Source organism: Lithobates pipiens, unplaced genomic scaffold (genome assembly GCF_037356315.1).
Source record: "Lithobates pipiens isolate NorthernLeopardFrog02 unplaced genomic scaffold, aLitPip1_a1.2 Scaffold_19, whole genome shotgun sequence".
NCBI lineage: Eukaryota > Metazoa > Chordata > Amphibia > Anura > Ranidae > Lithobates > Lithobates pipiens.
Genome location: NW_027507764.1, coordinates 223447077 through 223464527, shown reverse-complemented (window position 1 = coordinate 223464527; position 17451 = coordinate 223447077). Strand labels below are relative to the sequence as shown.

Genomic DNA, 17451 nt, shown 5'->3' with positions numbered 1-17451 from the left:
GAGCATGCGTGGCACTTTGTCCGATCGGAATTCTCTACACATGATCGGAGTATGTCCGATCGAAGCAGTTTGTCGGAAAATTTTACCAACAAGTTGGAAAACTTGGTCCGTCGGATACTCCGACGGAAACAGTCCAATGTAGACCACACACAGTCGGAATATCCGACAAATCGGTCCGATCGGACACATTCCTTAATCTCCGACCGTGTGTACAAGGGCATAGAGTTTTCAAACTATGGTGTGTGTGTATATACAGTGCCTTGAAAAAGTATTCACACCCTTTGAAATTTTCCATATTTTATGTTGCAACCAAAAATGTAAACGTATTTTATTGGGATTTTATGTGATGGACCAACACACAGTGGCACATAATTGTGAAGTGGAAGGAAAATTATAAATGATTTTCACAATGTTTTACAAATATCTGAAAAGTGTTGCGTGCATTTGTATTTGGCACCCCGGAGTTGATGCTTTTTTAAAACCACCTTTAACTGCAATTACAGCTGCAAGTCTTTTTTTGGTATGTCTCTACCACCTTTGCACATCTAGAAAGAAATGTATGCCCATTCTTTGCAAATTAGCTCAAGCTCTGTCAGATTGGATGGAGAGTGTCTGTGAACAGCAATTTTCAAGTCTTGCCACGGATTCTCAATTGGATTTAGGTCTGGACTTTAACTGGACCATTCTAACACATGAATATGCTTTGATATAAATCATTCCAAATCATTGTTGTCCCCGTGCTGGGTAGGTGATCAGGCTTTTTTTTTTTTTTTTTTTTTTTTTTTTTTTTTTTTTTTAAACACTGCTTATTACAGTAATGATCACTGTATAAGCAATCATTTTACTATTGTGATAGCTGTGATTGGCCACGTCTATCTCATGGTTCGGGTCTGCTGTGGTTGACCATGTACCTTGTGATCATTGTGACCAGTCGCAGAGCTGACAATAGTAAACAATGGCTATAAAGGACAGCCATTTACGACAGACATGTGATTAGTCACAGTGATCATATGGTAGCAGGCCAACACAACGATCTGTGTGCGAGCTGGAGGATGGCATATGACATCCACTGAGAACAAGAGATAATAGTCTGGGTAGGAAGTTGTTAAAAATTACAGACTATCCCATTTCTAAGCAGCCCTCATTTTTTCCTTTTCCACTTCAACAAGATCCCTCTTAAGCCTTAAAAAAAAATGTGGTCATAATTCCACAGGTTAAATGCAGCTCAATCGTGTTCTGGCCCTTAAGATAATATCATCTCCTCCTCGACAGAGCAGTGGTTCAACAAAATAAATGGTATCAAACTTGTGAAAATCTCACAAGTAGCTTGGGAATGCTCCAAAATTATCTCTATTCTGAAATCTGAACTTTGCAAATCTTTAGACTAGGACTGGGGTGTGTGTTGTTGTGCGGCTGTCAAATTTTTACATAGTCAGTTATAGCGAGTCTGGGCGAGCACTTGCTGTATTCCAGAACCCCCTAGCAGTGGTGCCACTGGATCTGCATATGTTGACAGTGCTCCATGGGTTTCTTTGGGGTCACAATGAACTCCGAACTTCCACTCATTTGTACTCCAATGAGCTGCAGGCCAGATCATTCCCCGTCCTGCAGCTTCCGTGGGCTACGGGCAGGAAATTACCAGACTCACAATTCCCTAAGGCTGCATTTACACCTGAGCGTCTTCAGCTCGTAAAATGCCAGAAAAAAATGCCCAACAAGCAAAATTTTATTCATTTTAATGGCCCCTGGTCAAATCTGAGCATTTTATAGCCTAAAGCAAAACGCCTGAAGCTCAAAAAACGTACATGAGTTTCTTTCTGGGCAGATTACAGGCATTTTTTTTGCTTTACAGTAGTGACCTGTGCAAAATTGCATTAAAAAAAGGCAAAAATTTGTGGTTAAACATGCGACTTTCTGCCTGAAAATAAAACGCTCATGTGTGAATGCAGCCTAAAAGTGGAAGTCAAGATTTACAAGTTAGAAATGGGTATGGAGGATACCCAAACTCATCTGTGCTCGCAAGCACCTTTTTAAGGTCCATATTCCACACCACTTTTTTTTTTTGGCCAGACTTGATCTTGCTGAGAAATACAAAACCAGGAATGCATGAAATTGAGGAATACAAGACTCCTCCCCAGGCTGATCACTGACATAAACAAGGCACTACCCCTTTCTGAATTGTAAGTTAAAGTTCTCCCACTACTTTTGTACCCTACTCCCCAAACCAACATTTTTTTTCTCTGGTGACCCAACCCACCACCCACACCCTTACAGGTCTTCCGCTACAGCCACATCTATATTCGTGACAAAGTAGGCCATCCTGTATCCCATACCAAACACTATATCCCCAACATACTCTTCCTAATTTTATAATAGAATAACATTGGCCTCTGAGACTCCCCTAAAAAGACAGAATCCTTTAGGTTGCACTAGATGATGGTTATACTTTTTTATAAAAAAAAATAACTCAGCCAGGAACAATTGCATGGGCGGAGTGAAAGACATTGAGGATGTGGCCTGGTTGGGGCCCGGACTGAGGCTGTCCGACGCCACCTTACGGGGTTTTGCAGAGATGTGCGATTTCCAAGACTTTTCCTTTTCCATTGGAAGCTTTACTGCTGCCAAAGAGATTTTTAAATGTATTTTCCTTGGTCAGTTGGATATGCTTACCTCACCAGGCTTTCCAGTATGTTCATGACCCTTGTCAACTATATTATCACTACTGCAATGTTCTCTTTGCTGATAATCTTTTTTTTGTAAATTTGCTCAGCAAGGAGAGACCATGGCAGATGTACGAACTTTATCAAATGCAACAACAGTGGACAACATCCGGACTATATATGGAAATGCTGTAAGCAGGTACAGAATATTTTTGTTCATCTTACTCTAATGCTTAGGTCATTTGTTGTCTAAAGCAAATTGGGTATTCTGAACAAGTTGAAACTGGCATTTTATGTCTTTAAAATGGTGAAACCATAAGCTGAGATTCAGATGTTTCAAGTTTATATAATAACCCAAAACAATAATATGAATGAACAGCTTATTATATAATTGCAATATGTTGGAACTGTTGCCTTGATATACATACCATACATGATATACATTTATTTCATTTTGTAAGGTTCATCTTATTTATATCAATGTATAGCTTCTGAGATGACTAGTACTTTTGTATGGCTTTGATTATGGCTTATGACTTTAAGATACCATGTTGGTCTGTGTCATTTGCACAGGTATAAATAATTAGTTTTGTGCCAATTTGTTGCAATTAAATGCTTTTATTCGAATAATTAGATTTTCATTTACCTACAGGGAGTTGATTGAAGTTGGCTGTGAAGATGCAAAACTGGCATTTAAACTTAAAGGCTACGTGACTAATGCCAATTATTCAATGAAGAAATGCATTTTTTTGCTTTTCATTAATTGTAAGTATATACATTTTTAGAATTGTAAGAGTTCTGTTATTTTGATACATTAAAAAAAATATATATGTTTATTTTTTTTGATTCCAATGCACTTCATAGTGGTACACTTTGAATAGCAAATCAATTGTGGTTGTCTACCCTTTTATTTAATTTTTTAGCAGATACTTGTCCTTAACAGAGAGCAGAAGCCCAGAGGAAGGGGGTTTCAGATGAGATTCATCTTAATTTTTGGGTCCCCTCCTCATTGTTTTACTGTACCTGGCAAACGGCATAGAGGTTCAGGTATTGTTAAAGTAGAATTATAGGCAAAACCTTTTTTTTTTTTTTTCATTTTGGTTAGAGCAAGGGAGGGTTATGACCAGTATCAAAATTTTTGCCGCCATCTGTGTCCCATTGCGGAAATTTCCCTTCACTTCCTAATCCAGGCCAAAATATTTACACTGAGGTGCAGCATATCAGTGACCACTAGTACTATCTATCAGTGCTCATCAATGCCGCCTTATCAGCTAATGTACAGTGATCAACCTCATCACTGTACATTAGTGAAGAATAAAAATTATTTAGAAAATGTTATCACTTTTTTAGAAAAAAAAACCAAAAACCCAGCAGTGATTAAATATCACCAAAAGAAAGCTCTATTTGTGTGAAAAAGGAAATAGTTAAAATTTCACATTGGTACAGTGTTGCATGACCATGCAATTATCACTCAAAGTGTGAACGCGAAAGTGGACAGGAAGAGGGTGAAAGTGCCCAGTAGGCAAGTGGTTTAAAAAAAAAAAGAAAAAAAAGGGACTCCTAACTTTTAGAATATGTCAAATTCAAAGTGTGTGTGTGTGTGTGTGTGTGTGTGTGTGTGTGTGTTTTTCCTTTTCCATTTTGGCTAAAGACATTTTATTTTTTTTATTTTTTTTTGTGTGTCATCGGTCTGATTTCAAGAGATTTTTTTACTTCCTGTCCTGTAAACACAACATAAAATGAGAGGAAATCTCTTCAAAGTGAGGTAAATCTTAGACAGTCGCCAGCAGAACAGATGTCGCTATTTGAAGATTTCTCTGCTATTCCTGTTCTGGTTGCTACTTGAAGTTTTACATTGTCCTTCAATTTTAGTTCCAGTGACATGACCAGGATAAAGAGAGAATGTATTTCTTTAGTGGGGACCCAGGCAGCAGTAAAAATCAAACCGCATTTATAATACTTCCACACTTTATCCAAAATGTTAAAATAAAGGTTTTGCCTTTAGATATGCCTGAACCACTTGTCAGCTAGTTATGGGAGGCTGTCATATGATGGCTTCCTGTGCTTGCTTCTCATACACCCCCTGGGGCTCTCACCCAGAAGTGTCTGTGCTTTCTGGATCACTGGGACCCAGCGCATCAGGATCATGGTAAATGGCCAATCACAGATGCTCTTTACCACATGATCCAATGACAGATCATTACTTTGCTAACAAACCTGAATCCTGCCTGGTTCAGCTTACGCTGGTGCAGGGTTTCTCTCTTCTCTCCTCACATGCTGTATAGGTGAGACAAGAGAGAAACACCACAGCAGTGTGAGCTGGCATGATCCCAAGTGCCCTACAGTGATGCCACAGTGCACTACGGTGCTCATCACTCTGAGTATTAGTGCACATCCATGCCATCAGTGAGTGCTCATCAATACCACTACAGTGCCCTATTAGTGCTCATCAGTGCCACCCTATCAGTGTATCCTTGTCAGTGCCTTAAAAATGTGTAAAAAATTTGTTTTAATTATTTTTATTTTTTGTTTTCAAAACTTGAGGAAAAAAATTGCATGTTCAAAAGACTCATCATGCCTCATATAATATACGTTGGGTTGTTTGCTTTCCAAAATGGGGTCATTTTGTGGGCATTTCCACTGTCCCGGTGCTTGATTTCTAAATTGAATGTATAGATCTTTTTATATCTTAATTTAAATATTTGTATCCTTTTATCTATTGAATAACAATTTAATACTGTTGGTCAAGCTGCAGTTCTTTTGTTATTTTTGTATTTTTTTTTTTGCAGCAAGGCTTGTAGAATCCACTGCTTTGAAGAAAGCCATAGAAACCGTTTATGCCGCTTATTTGCCAAAGAACACCCATCCATTCTTGTATCTGAGGTGAGTATTGTAAATGTAGTAAAATTATTCTGCTTGGTATTCCGCTTGGTATTGTATGCTGGTATAACATTCCGCTGCAAAATAAAGTGAACAATTTAAAGTAGTAAAGGGTAAAGTTTTTTTTTTTTTTTTTACCTGAATGCATTATCTGCATTAGGTTAAAATACCTTTTTTATGTGCAGCTCCTTCCTAGTCTCACTAAATACTTATCTGAGCCTGATCTCAATACAGTGTTGTGCTCTCCTCTCTCTCTCTCCACACTGCACTCAGTGAGAGTAGCAGTGAGGGATTGGGGCTGCTCTGTGCAAAAGAAATAAGAACCTTGACAATGATCAGGCTAGAAAAGTGTGGCTTTTATTAAATGCAGCAAAGTCCTGCATCACAGCAAAATAGAAAGACTCTTCCCCACCAACAATAGCAATGTGGCTCAATAAGGTAGAGGAGATCTGAAAGATGGAATACCTTATTCTTTCCTCTCAAAACAAGCAAGAGCTATATCACCAAACATGCTACCGTATTTCCCTGAAAATAAGTCTTATATTATTTTGGCAACAAAAGACACAGTAGGGCTTTTTTTCGGGGCATGTCCTGCCATGTAATGTGCTGTCTTCTCTCCCCCTCTCTATCCACTGCCTGCCAGTGGAACTGAGTTAAATGCTTGTGAAATCCTGTAATCCACTCCATTAGAGTAGTATATAATGTACAATATGTGTGTTTCTGTAATATATTTGTGCCAAATACCTTCGGTATAGCGCCGCTCTGCACTTCTGTGACCTGCCAGAGCTTTCTTCCCTGCAATTATATTACAGAAACACATACATTGTACTTTATATACTACTGTAATAGATTGGATTATAGGATTTTACAAGCATTTTAAACTAGGGCTTATTTCTTTTGTATTCACTGACTGACACAGCTCCTCTTAGCCATTGGGTTGTTACGCCACCTTTAAGAGAAGACTAGGCATAACATGTTATGAAAAGCACAGAACTTTTAGTTCCGCCCAAGGGGTGGTCCCTTGGGTAACAACCCCCAGCCTGCCGATCTACTATCAACAGCTGGCTGGGTGAAAGGCTGGATACCCTTATCCTTGTAGTCTCCCCAGCCTGGCCAGCGAGCATGTGCAGACCAGAGCTACGCTCTGGGTCAGCCACGATGTACCTCAGCTCCAGAGGTGGTCGGTGAGCTTTAATGCTCCGGGGCACACATATGACCGGGCTACTGATGTCTGCATCACAGAAGGTCTCCCAGCTCTGCAGGACTGGTAAGTACAGCTGTCCCTGCTCGTGGGGCTGAGCAGCTGGGCATTCCCTGGGAGGTCGATTCGGGGGTCCCTTACCTCCCTCTCCCCTCTCCCTGTCTTCCCTCCCTCCCCCCCCTCTCCCTGTCTTCCCTCCCTCCCCCCCCTCTCCCTGTCTTCCCTCCCTCCCCCCCCTCTCCCTGTCTTCCCTCCCTCCCCCCCCTCTCCCTGTCTTCCCTCCCTCCCCCCCCTCTCCCTGTCTTCCCTCCCCCCCCCTCCCTGTGGGGGATGCTGCATTTGGCTGCTGAGCAGTGTGTGTGTCATGTGCAGGGGCTCTCCGGGGGTGCTTTCACCTGAGCGGGGGGGCTGCGCTGGCTGGCTGTGCCCTGGTGTGTGTTCTCTCCCTGGGGGTGTCTGAGAGGCAGCGTCTGTGATCCCTGCAGCGCTGTTCACCGCCATTGTCTGTCACTGTCCTCATGGTTTTTTTCAGTGTTCAGCAGCCATCTTAGGTGAGGGCAAGGAGCAGCATGCTCTCCTGTAGCTTGACTGCCATTTTCCCTGTGGTTTTGTCCACATACTGGATGCCCGGCGGCCATTTTCTTGAAGCCTGAGCACGTGGTTTGATCAGTCTCTAGGAGCAGCATGCTTTCCTGTAGTCCGACGGCCATTTTCTTTGTGCCTTATGTCCTCATACTGGACACTCAGCGGCCATTTTCTTTGAGCCTGAGCACATTGTAGATCGGTTTCAGTGCCATAAGCAGCAGCTCTGGATGACACAAGGTGGTTTCCTCTGCACCTGGGAGCTGACAAGGAACACAGGCACTACTTGCTGGACAGCGCAGAACCAGTCAGGGTGGTGAGTCCTCCGGGAAAGAGCCCTTCAGCCAGCAGCTATTAGGAGGGTGCTACCATCGCTGTCTTAAGTCCCCATCAGGTGGCAGACAGGGTAGGGTCAGCATGGTTTCATAAACTGGTGTTTCTTCCCCTGAAATCCGGGCAATTGCAACCGGTTCGCCTGCAGAATGTGCAGTGCTCCTGGACGCTTTGTCGGCGGTCCTCAATTCGTTCGTTGGCAAGATAGAGGTGGTGCGTGGGCGCAAAGGTGCTAAGAAGCGGCCCCTGCCCCCCCCCCCCCGCTCTCTAAGGAGAGCTCTGACGCAGACTCGGGCCCTGCTGAAGCTGGTGACCCCTGCTCTGTCGTTTCAGATGGCGCTGACCAGGACCGTTCGGACAGTGAGGATGAGTCCCCGTCTGGGTCCGTGCGTGACAAAACACTTGTTGGAGCACTTATTACAGCTGTGCGTGATACCCTGAAGATTCAGGAGCCAGAAGATCCCTCTGCTGATGTAGCGGTCCCTTTTGGGTCCCATAAGCCAGCCCGTTCCCTAAGCTGTTCACATATCTGACTTATTCTCACAAGTTAATTTACAAGGAATGGGGTCGACCGCAACTGACCTTTTTGGTCCCCAAATACATGGCGGTGCGTTACCCCTTTTGAGGAGAGCCTTCTCAAGAAGTGGTCGGCTCCTCTGGTCGTGGACCTCCCAGTATCCAGGTTAAACAAAGTAACCACGATCCAGGTAGAGGGGACTCCTGCATTTAAGGATCCCACGGAGAGGAAGGCCGAGGCAGTGGCTCGTTCCTTGTTTATGGTTCTGGGGTCAACCATGCGACCAGTACTGGCATCCGCACTTGTGTCGCAGACACTGAGTGGGCAAAATTGTTGCACCGCGAATTAGGAGAACAGGCTCCTCCTGTCTGCGTGGAACTAGCAGACCAACTAGTGCAAGGCCTTAAGTACATTTGTGAAGCGGCCCTGGATACTCTTTCTCTGTTATCCAGGGCTTCCGTGTCAGCAGTGGTGCTGAGGTACCTGATTTGGTTAAAATGCTGGTCTGCTGACCAGGCATCCAAGAAAGCCCTGACAGATCTGCCCTTCCTTGGCGAACTGCTCTTTGGATGACATTATTAAAAATGGCACAGGTAGGCAAGGGCCCTCATTTTCCGCTCACAAACGGCTTTTTCATCCGCCTGGAGCTTCGACCAAACGTCCCCAGTCCGACAGGACGACCTCTGAAGGAAAAAAGCGTCCCTGGAACCGCAAGCCTAACAAGCCTGCGAGCAAAAGTGCTACCGCATGAAGGTTTGCCCCCACCCACAACATGGGTGGGGGGGTCGCCTGCGGGAGTTTGCAGCCCGGTGGGACTCTCGGCTGTCCGACCAGTGGGTCTGCGATCTGATTTCCTCCTGCTACAAGATAGAGTTCCTCTCTTGGCCGCAAAACAAATTCTTCCCCTCCCAGCATACCCATACTCCTGGCTCGCTGGGAGGCCCTCTTGGGGGTGGTAAGGGACTTGCTGAATTTTGGGGTGATAGTACCTGTTCCGGAATCTGAACATTTCCAGGGGTTCTACTCAAACCTGTTTTTTAGTTCCCAAGAAGGAAGGGGTATGTCCAATCTTGGATCTAAAAGCCCTCAATTACTTACTCCATCAGACTCCCTGGCGTCCTTACACATTCAGGATGCGTACCTGCACATACCGATATGCCTCCGGAATCAAAAGTTTCTGCGATTTGCAGTCGGGGAAGCCCACTACCAGTTTGTGGCTCCGAGCCTTTACCAAGGTATTGGCTCCTGTTTTGGCATTGCTATGGCAATGCGGGATTGCGTTCGTGGGTTACCTAGATGGGGTGGGTGGCTGTTAAACCTAAAAAAGTCTATGATCGTACCGACTCGGCATTTGGAGTACCTAGGCTTTCTGCTGGACTCCATGGAAGCGAGAGTATTATTCCCTTCAGACAAGCTGCAGACTCTCAGAGCCGTGGTAAAACTGCTGATGAACCGCAAGTGGTCATCGCCACGCTTCTGCATGCGAGTCCTGGGACTCATGGTGGCCTCCTTCGAGGCAGTACCATATGCCCAGTTCCACACCAGAGTTCTGCAGAAAGATTTTGACAAAATGGGACAAATCTCTGTTGTCCCTGGATCGACAGATTCAGGTGAGCCAGTTAGTCAGGGATTCCCTGATCTGGTGGCTGAGGTCCCCGGTACTTCAGTCCGGGAAGTCGTTCCTACCTCTGAAATGGACGGTGATCACAACGAAGGCCAGCCTATCCAGCTGGGGTGGAGTAATGGGAGTTCAGTTGACTCGGGGCCTCTGGTCGATGGAGGAATCCAAGTTGGCTATCAATCTGCTCGAACTGAGAGAGATCAGGCTATGCCTCTCCACATGGTCGATGAGACTGCGAGGGCATCCGATCAGGATCCAGTCAGACAACACCACGACTGTGGCATACGTCAATTACCAAGGAGGAAGAAGAAGCTTGACTGTCGCGCGGGAGGTCACTCACATACTTCGGTAGGCAGAGCGACATGTACCGGCCCTGTCGGCCATTTACATGACGGGAGTCAAGAACTGGCAGGCGGACTATCTGAGTCGCCAGATGCTGGACCCAGGAGAATGGGCATTTCATCCGGAGGTGTTCAGGCTACTGTGCCTGCGGTGGGGCACACCAGACATGGATCTTCTGGCCTCCCGTCTCAATCGGAAGGTGCCAAGATTCGTGTCCAGGACAAGAGATCCGTGGGCAGATGCGTCAGACGCACTGGTGGCTCCGTGGGATCAGTACCAGCTGATCTATGCCTTTCCTCCACTGAAGCTGTTACCACGTCTGCTCCGCAGAGTGGAGGCCGAGGGGGGATCCCAGTAATACTGATTGCCCCAGATTGGCCTCAGCATCCCTGGTACGCAGACCTAGTGCGCCTGGTGGCAGACGCTCCCTGGCTACTGCCATTACGAGAAGACCTTCTGTCTAAAGGTCCGATTCTCCATCCTGCTTTACCATCGCTGGTTTTAACGGCATGGCTATTGAGAGCTAGGTGTTGAGGAACCGGGGTCTTTCAGACTCGGTGATCCCAACCATGCTGAGAGCCTGGAAATCTTCTTCCCAGAAGATAGATCATCGTACCTGGAAGGCCTACATCTCCATGTGTGAAGAAAAAGGATGGCATCCGCACTCCTTTTCTATATCCAGGGTCCTGCTGTTTCTTCAGCAAGGAGTAGACCAGAAACTGGCTTTGAGCACCATTAAAGGACAAATTTCAGCTTGGCTGTCTTTTTTTCAGCGACCCCTGGCGTCTCGCTCTCTAGTGAGCACTTTTGTTCAAGGGGTGCGACACGTAGTTCCTCTGGTGCGTCCACCTTTACCCCCGTGGGATCTGAACCTGGTGTTATCAGCGCTGCAAAAACCGCCATTTGAAAATATCAGAGAGATCCCTCTGTTGACTCTTTCCCAGAAAGTGGTCTTTTTTTAGTGGCCATTACATCGCCCAGGAGGTTTTTGCAACCGGTGGCCTTGTCCTGCAAGTCGCCCTATCTGGTTATCCACAAGGATAAAGTGGTGTTGCGTCCGCAACCTTCTTTTCTGCCGAAGGTGGTCTCGGCGTTTTACATCAATGAGAACATTGTGTTACCATCTCTTTGTCCTAAGCCGACACATCCTAAGGAGGTGGCCCTCCATTCCTTGGACGTGGTTCAGGCTCTGAGGGTGTATTTGTCTGCCACGGCTCCCTTCCAGAAGTCAGACTCTCTGTTTCGGTCGCTGGTCCAAAGAAAGGCATGACGGTCTCGGCCACCATTTCCAGGTGGATCAGGCAGATTTAAGTACAAGCCTACGCTTTGAAGGTGCAGGTGCCACCCTTTCTGGTCACAGCCCACTCAACGGGGGCAGTCAGAACGTCTTGGGCTTTCCGACATCAATCGTCTGTCGCTCAAGTGTGTAAAGCGGCGACCTGGTCGTCTGTTCACACTTTTACAAAGTTCTACAAGGTAGATGTCAGTGCATCGGCTGATGCCTGTTTTGGCCGCAAAATTTTGCAAGCGGCTGTATATAATTGCAATTGCGTATGTGATATATATGTGATATATATATATATATATATATATATATATATATATATATATATATATATATATATATATATATATATATATATATATATATATATATATATATATAATTTTTTTTTTTTTTTTTTTCTTTCTGGTTTTTGGGTATAAAGGCAGTACCTTTTACATTAATGCAGTTTTGGTGTGGTTTGGAGCAACATTGTTTTTGTGTTACGTTTTTTTCCCCACACACTGTCGTTTTTTGTGTGTAAAGTTATACTAGTTCCCACTTGCCATGGTGCATGAAGTTTTTATGCTGTTTTCCCACCCCTCATTTTGGCACTGCTTAGGGACGTCCCAATGGCTAAGAGAGGAGCTGTGTCAGTGGGTGAATATAAGAGAAAATAGGATTTTTTGTACTCGCCGTAAAATCATTTTCTCTGTAATTCACTGACTGACACAGCACCCGCCCTCCTATTTTTCTTTACGTTATACTGCTTGTTGACGTACTGAGAGCTGCATGGCAGGCTGGGGGGTTGTTACCTAAGGGACCGCCCCTTGGGCGGAACTAAAAGTTCTGTGTTTTTCATAACATGTTATGCCTAGTCTTCTCCTAAGGCTGGAGTAACAACCCAATGGCTAAGAGAGGTGAATTACAGAGAAAAGGATTTTACGATGAGTACAAAAAATCCTATTTTTCAGGTAGGAAAATATTGCAGCCCACCTGGAAAATAATGCTAGGTCTTATTTTCAGAAGAAAGGAAAAAAATACTGGATGGCCACACACCGCTAAAGGCATCTTTATTTAAATGAGTAAAATCTGGTTATCTTCATTACTCCAGACTGGCCAAGGCAGATGTGGTATGCTGATTCCACATCACTGGCTCTAATGACATGGCTTTTAAAGATCAGGTTTTGAGTGACCAGATCATCTCTGAATCAGTGATTCCTACATTGCTAAAAGCTTGGAAGGCTACTTCCCACCAGGTCTATCCTCCGATGTGGAAGCCATACTTAATTTGATGTGAGTCTTGGAGCTTCCATCCTAAAAATTTTATTTTGTGGGAGAAATCCTCTTGCTGGGTTTGGACTGGCATTTGGCTCTTTAGTGCTATATAGGGCCAGGTTTCTGTCCTTTCTATCCTGTTCAGACTGTTGGCCTCTCATTCTTGAAGACCTTTGTATAGCAAATCTCTCATGTAGCTTCCTCATTTCTTTCTGACTTCGTGGGATCTGAAACTGGTTCTCTCTGCACTTCGGAAATGATTGCAATGCATGTGTTTGCCTGGTTTTGCATTAGGAAAAGGTGGTGTTATGGCCCAAGACTTCTAATGCCCTGTACACACGAGCGGATATTCCGACTGAATTCCACTCAAGCTTGGCTTGCATATACACGGTCACACAAAAGTTCTCTGAACCTTTGACCGTCAAGAAGGCAGTGACGTACAACACTACGTCAAGCCGAGAAAATGAAGTTTGATGCTTCCGAGCATCGAATTGTTTCCGTGCATGCGTAGGATTTTTGCAAGTCGGAATTCGTACAGATGATTGGAACATTTTCCGACCGAAAAATAGAGAACATGCTCTCAATCTTTTGCTGGCTGGAATTCTGCCAGCAAAAGTCCGATGGAGCATACACACAATTGGAATTTCTGACCAAAAGCTCCCATCTGACTTTTGCTGGCAGAATTTCTGATCGTGTGTATGGGGCTTACGTTCCACTCGAACATAGGTCTCACGTTCCCAATGAACATTTTGGGGAGAAGTCCTTTTTGTACAAATGATTGTTTTATTGAACCCATTGGATTCACAGATCCCGCCTAATTTTTGTGCTGTTCATACTTGTTGCCATTGGCTATGTCTATTAAAATTGCTAGCTACACTAAAGCAAGGGTAGAGCTCTGGTGCGCCCCCCCCCCCCCCCAATGAACCAAGAGAGATTTTACGGTGAATAAAAAACGCCTTTTTATGTTGTATCATAGACCATAGTGTTAATTTTTCTTTCTGATAACAATAGTTTGGAAATATCACCTCAGAACGTTGATGTCAATGTTCATCCAACAAAGCATGAAGTTCATTTTCTACATGAAGAAAGCATTATCGAAAAAGTTCAGCAACACATAGAGAGCAAGTTGTTGGGATCAAATTCCTCAAGGATGTACTTTACCCAGGTGATGCATGTTAATGTTTGCTTTTTAGTATTCAATTGTAGCTAAAGGTCCTTTGCCAAGGCACATGCTGCATGGTATTGATTGCTTCTAACTTGCATTTTTGGATGCTTCGTATGTCCCTTAGGAGGTGCTTTTGACCTATATCAAACTGCTTTTGCTTTCCTATTGACTTGTAAGATGCTATGATGCAAACAAGACCATAAACACAGCCCACACAGGTCCTGTAAGGCAATATGAATGTTGTGTAAATCGGACAGCAAAAAAAAAAAAACTTTCAGGGATTCTAACTCTTCTCCAATTTATAAGTTGACATTAGGTTCTGCACCAATTCTCCCTTTCCAGCTTCCAAAAATATATTTGTATGTGCTCTAATTAAAAACATTGTTTAACCCATGGGTCTTCAAACTATGGCCCTCCAGTTGTTCAGGAACTACAATTCCCATCATGCCTAGTCATGTCTGTGAATGTCAGAGTTTTACAATGCCTCATGGGATGTGTAGTTTCACAACAGCTGGAGGGCCGTAGTTTGAGGATCCCTGGTTTAACCACTTCAGCCTGGACCATTTTGCTGGTCAAAGACCAGACCACTTTTTGCGATTCGGCACTGCGTCACTTTAACTGACAACTGCGCGGTCATGCGACGTGGCTCCCAAACAAGATTGATGTCCTTTTTTTTTTCCCCACAAATAGAGCGTTCTTTTGGTGGTATTTGATCACCCCTGCAGTTTTTATTTTTTGCTCTATAAACAGAAATAGAGTGCCAATTTTGAAAAAAAAAACGCATTATTTTTTGTTATAATAAATATCCCCCAAAAATATATATAAAAAAACATTTTTTCCCTCAGTTTAGGCCGATACGTATTCTTCTACATGTTTTTGGTAAAAAAAAAATCTCAATAAGCGATTATTGATTGGTTTGAGCAAAAGTTTTATAGCGTTTACAAAATAGGGGATAGTTTTATGGCATTTTTATTAATATTTTTTTTCTTTTTACTAGTAATGGCAGCGATCAGTGATTTTTATTGTGACTGCGACATTATGGCGGATACATCGGACATTTTTTACACATTTTTGGGACCATTGTCATTTATACAGCAATCACTGCTATATAAATGCAGTGATTCCTGTGTAAATGACACTGGCAGTGAAGGGGTTAACCAGTGGGTGGCAGTGTAGGGGTTAAGTGTTCCTAGGGGTGTGTTACTAACTGTTGGGGGCTGGGCTTTAATTTAGTGAACACTGATCTCTGCTCCAATCACATGGAGCAGAGATCAGCGTCACTAGTTGCTAGGTAGAATGGGGAAATGCTGTTTACAACGGCATTTCCTTGTTCAGCCGCCCCGTGAGACGCGGGTATGCCTACGGCGATCGAGTCCGCAGGACCTGCGACCGGACTCACGGGGGTCCCGACCGGCATGCCAGCGCAAGACGGCATTAAAGATTGGACGTACCTGTACGCCAATATGCCTGCCCGTGCCATTCTGCTGACGTACATCGGCGTGCGCTGGTTGGGAACCGGTTAAAGTGGAACTAGAGTAAAAACTTTTTTATTGTTTTTATTTCATCTTAGAGTAAAGGGGGGGTTGTTAGCCACAATTAGTTTTTTTTTTCCCTTGACTTCCTGACCCAAAGCCAACACAAGAAGTAAGAGCCCCTCCAAAGTGAGGGATTTCTTAATGTCACCAGAGCTAGTGTCCCCATTGAAAGATTAGATTTCCCCTATATTCCGTTGATGGTGACAACCTGAATTATGGGAATTTTATTTTACTTTCACTCTGGCTGATGATGGTAAATGGAGAGGGTGAATCTCCATAATGAGGATACAGCAATTAAAACCCGACATCCTGATCCCTCTCCACACTATCTGAAACTTAAAAACAAGTTAGGCTTTTAATTACATTTTAGGAGAAATCTGTGTTTCCAATGAGCTCTTATTCTGATATATTAAAACTGTAATGCCTACCAAAAGGTAATTGCTGAGATATATTGCAATTTTTACATACTGGTTGTGCCATGTCACTGTAGAGTTTTACATTCTGTAGTAGCTTTAAGGGTTAAAGAGGCACACCGATTTCTATTTTTTTTTTTTTTTCCAACCATTGTCCAATATTTAAACTATACTAAAATACATATTGGGCTTTAATTGACTGTTGATATGGTGGTAGGGCTTACTGATCATATGTAGGCATATGTCTTAAGCCTACTGGAGGCATACAGATCACAATGCACATTACAATCTGACTGTAGATCTATGAATAAATGTTTTTTTTTGTTTGCCAATTGTTAATTGATTGTATAGTTCAGGTAGGTGCTCATATTACACACTTTTTGGCAACTCTTGATTGGCTAAATCCTGCATTGATTGTACAGAGATTGTCTGGTGAGCCTAAAATCCAACTCTATTATTTTTTTCCACCATGCAGTGAGGCTGTGCCCACACTGCATGGGTTAACTTTGTTTTGTCTAGGGGTGAACACAAAGCCTGTACTCACCCGATCCCATGATCCTCCAGAACCAGAGGTAGATGTTCCTGACGTCTTCATGTTCAGAGACAGTCTGTGGCCGTCATGACGTCAGGAACAGTCCACTGCACAAGACCGCGAGAGGGCAGGAGTTGCAGGGACCGGTCTTGTACTGGGAGGATTAGGTGAGTATATCTCAGCTCTCCAATGCCCTAGACAAAAAACAAACCCATGCACAGTGGACATGGCCCCACTGCATAAGGAACAAAAATGCCCTGTGTTCAGCTTTAAGAAAACCTGTATTATGCCTTATCCCTTTAATCAGCTGAGGTCCAGTGAATTCTTTTTGTGAGTATATTTTATACACCACATTATTTTCTTTTCTTACATCAGGGGACACCGAGCCATAGTAATAACTATGTGGGTTATATCGGCATATCAGGTGCTGGACACTGGCACGCCCCTTAAGGCGTGAACTTCTCCCATATAACCCCTCCCATTACTTGGAGTCCTCAGTTTTTTTGCCAATGTCTAAGGTGTTGGGCACGTTTTAAGGATGTGTACACTGAGCTCCACGGGCAGTAATCCTTTGATTAGAGCTAGCCATCCTGACCGGATCCGTTCTGATGTCGCTGTAATGGACTAAATGAACGGTACCCAGGCCTCATCCGAAGACGCAAGGTTTTGCTTGGGAATGCTTTTAAAGCTTGGCCCTGGGATCCAGTACTTTTTGGTAGTGAGGCTAATAAAAGTTTACTGGCAGGGTCTCCACGCAGGTCCAGGATTGTGGGATTACCTGAGTGTACCCCTGTTCCTGAAGTTTTCCTTTCAAGGTCTCGGAGCCTACCGTGAAGGGCAAAGATTGGGTTTTTTATCCCTGATAAAACCCTGCGGCAAGGAAAGGTAGGGGAGATTTTCTGCAAGGAATCTCTCCTTCCATGTATTGTGTTGTCATGTCATGTCTATGTGTCACCACTGGAGGCTGTATTGAGCACTCACCATTCTGACACTGGAAACAGAAGCTTTCACTCTCCTCTCTGTTCAAGCCAGCTCAGGCCCTCCGGTATGAAGGGGGCTTCTGATCACTTCCTGGGCCCCCAGATTGGCGGTTTTTGACTCCTTGAATGGCAAGTTTTTTTTTTTGGG

The 17451-nt window shown here is 44.1% G+C and overlaps 1 protein-coding gene across 3 annotated transcripts in view; it reads left to right on the top strand.

The window, feature by feature from the left end:
• Positions 1 to 17451, top strand: part of MLH1 (mutL homolog 1) — a 172050-nt gene that overhangs the window by 62120 nt on the left and 92479 nt on the right. For all 3 annotated transcript variants that reach the window (XM_077491745.1, XM_077491746.1, XM_077491747.1), the window contains 4 exons: positions 2771 to 2859; positions 3313 to 3425; positions 5450 to 5543; positions 13690 to 13843. In XM_077491745.1, coding sequence (XP_077347871.1) covers positions 2771 to 2859; positions 3313 to 3425; positions 5450 to 5543; positions 13690 to 13843 — 450 coding nt within the window. The remainder of the gene's footprint in view (positions 1 to 2770; positions 2860 to 3312; positions 3426 to 5449; positions 5544 to 13689; positions 13844 to 17451) is intronic.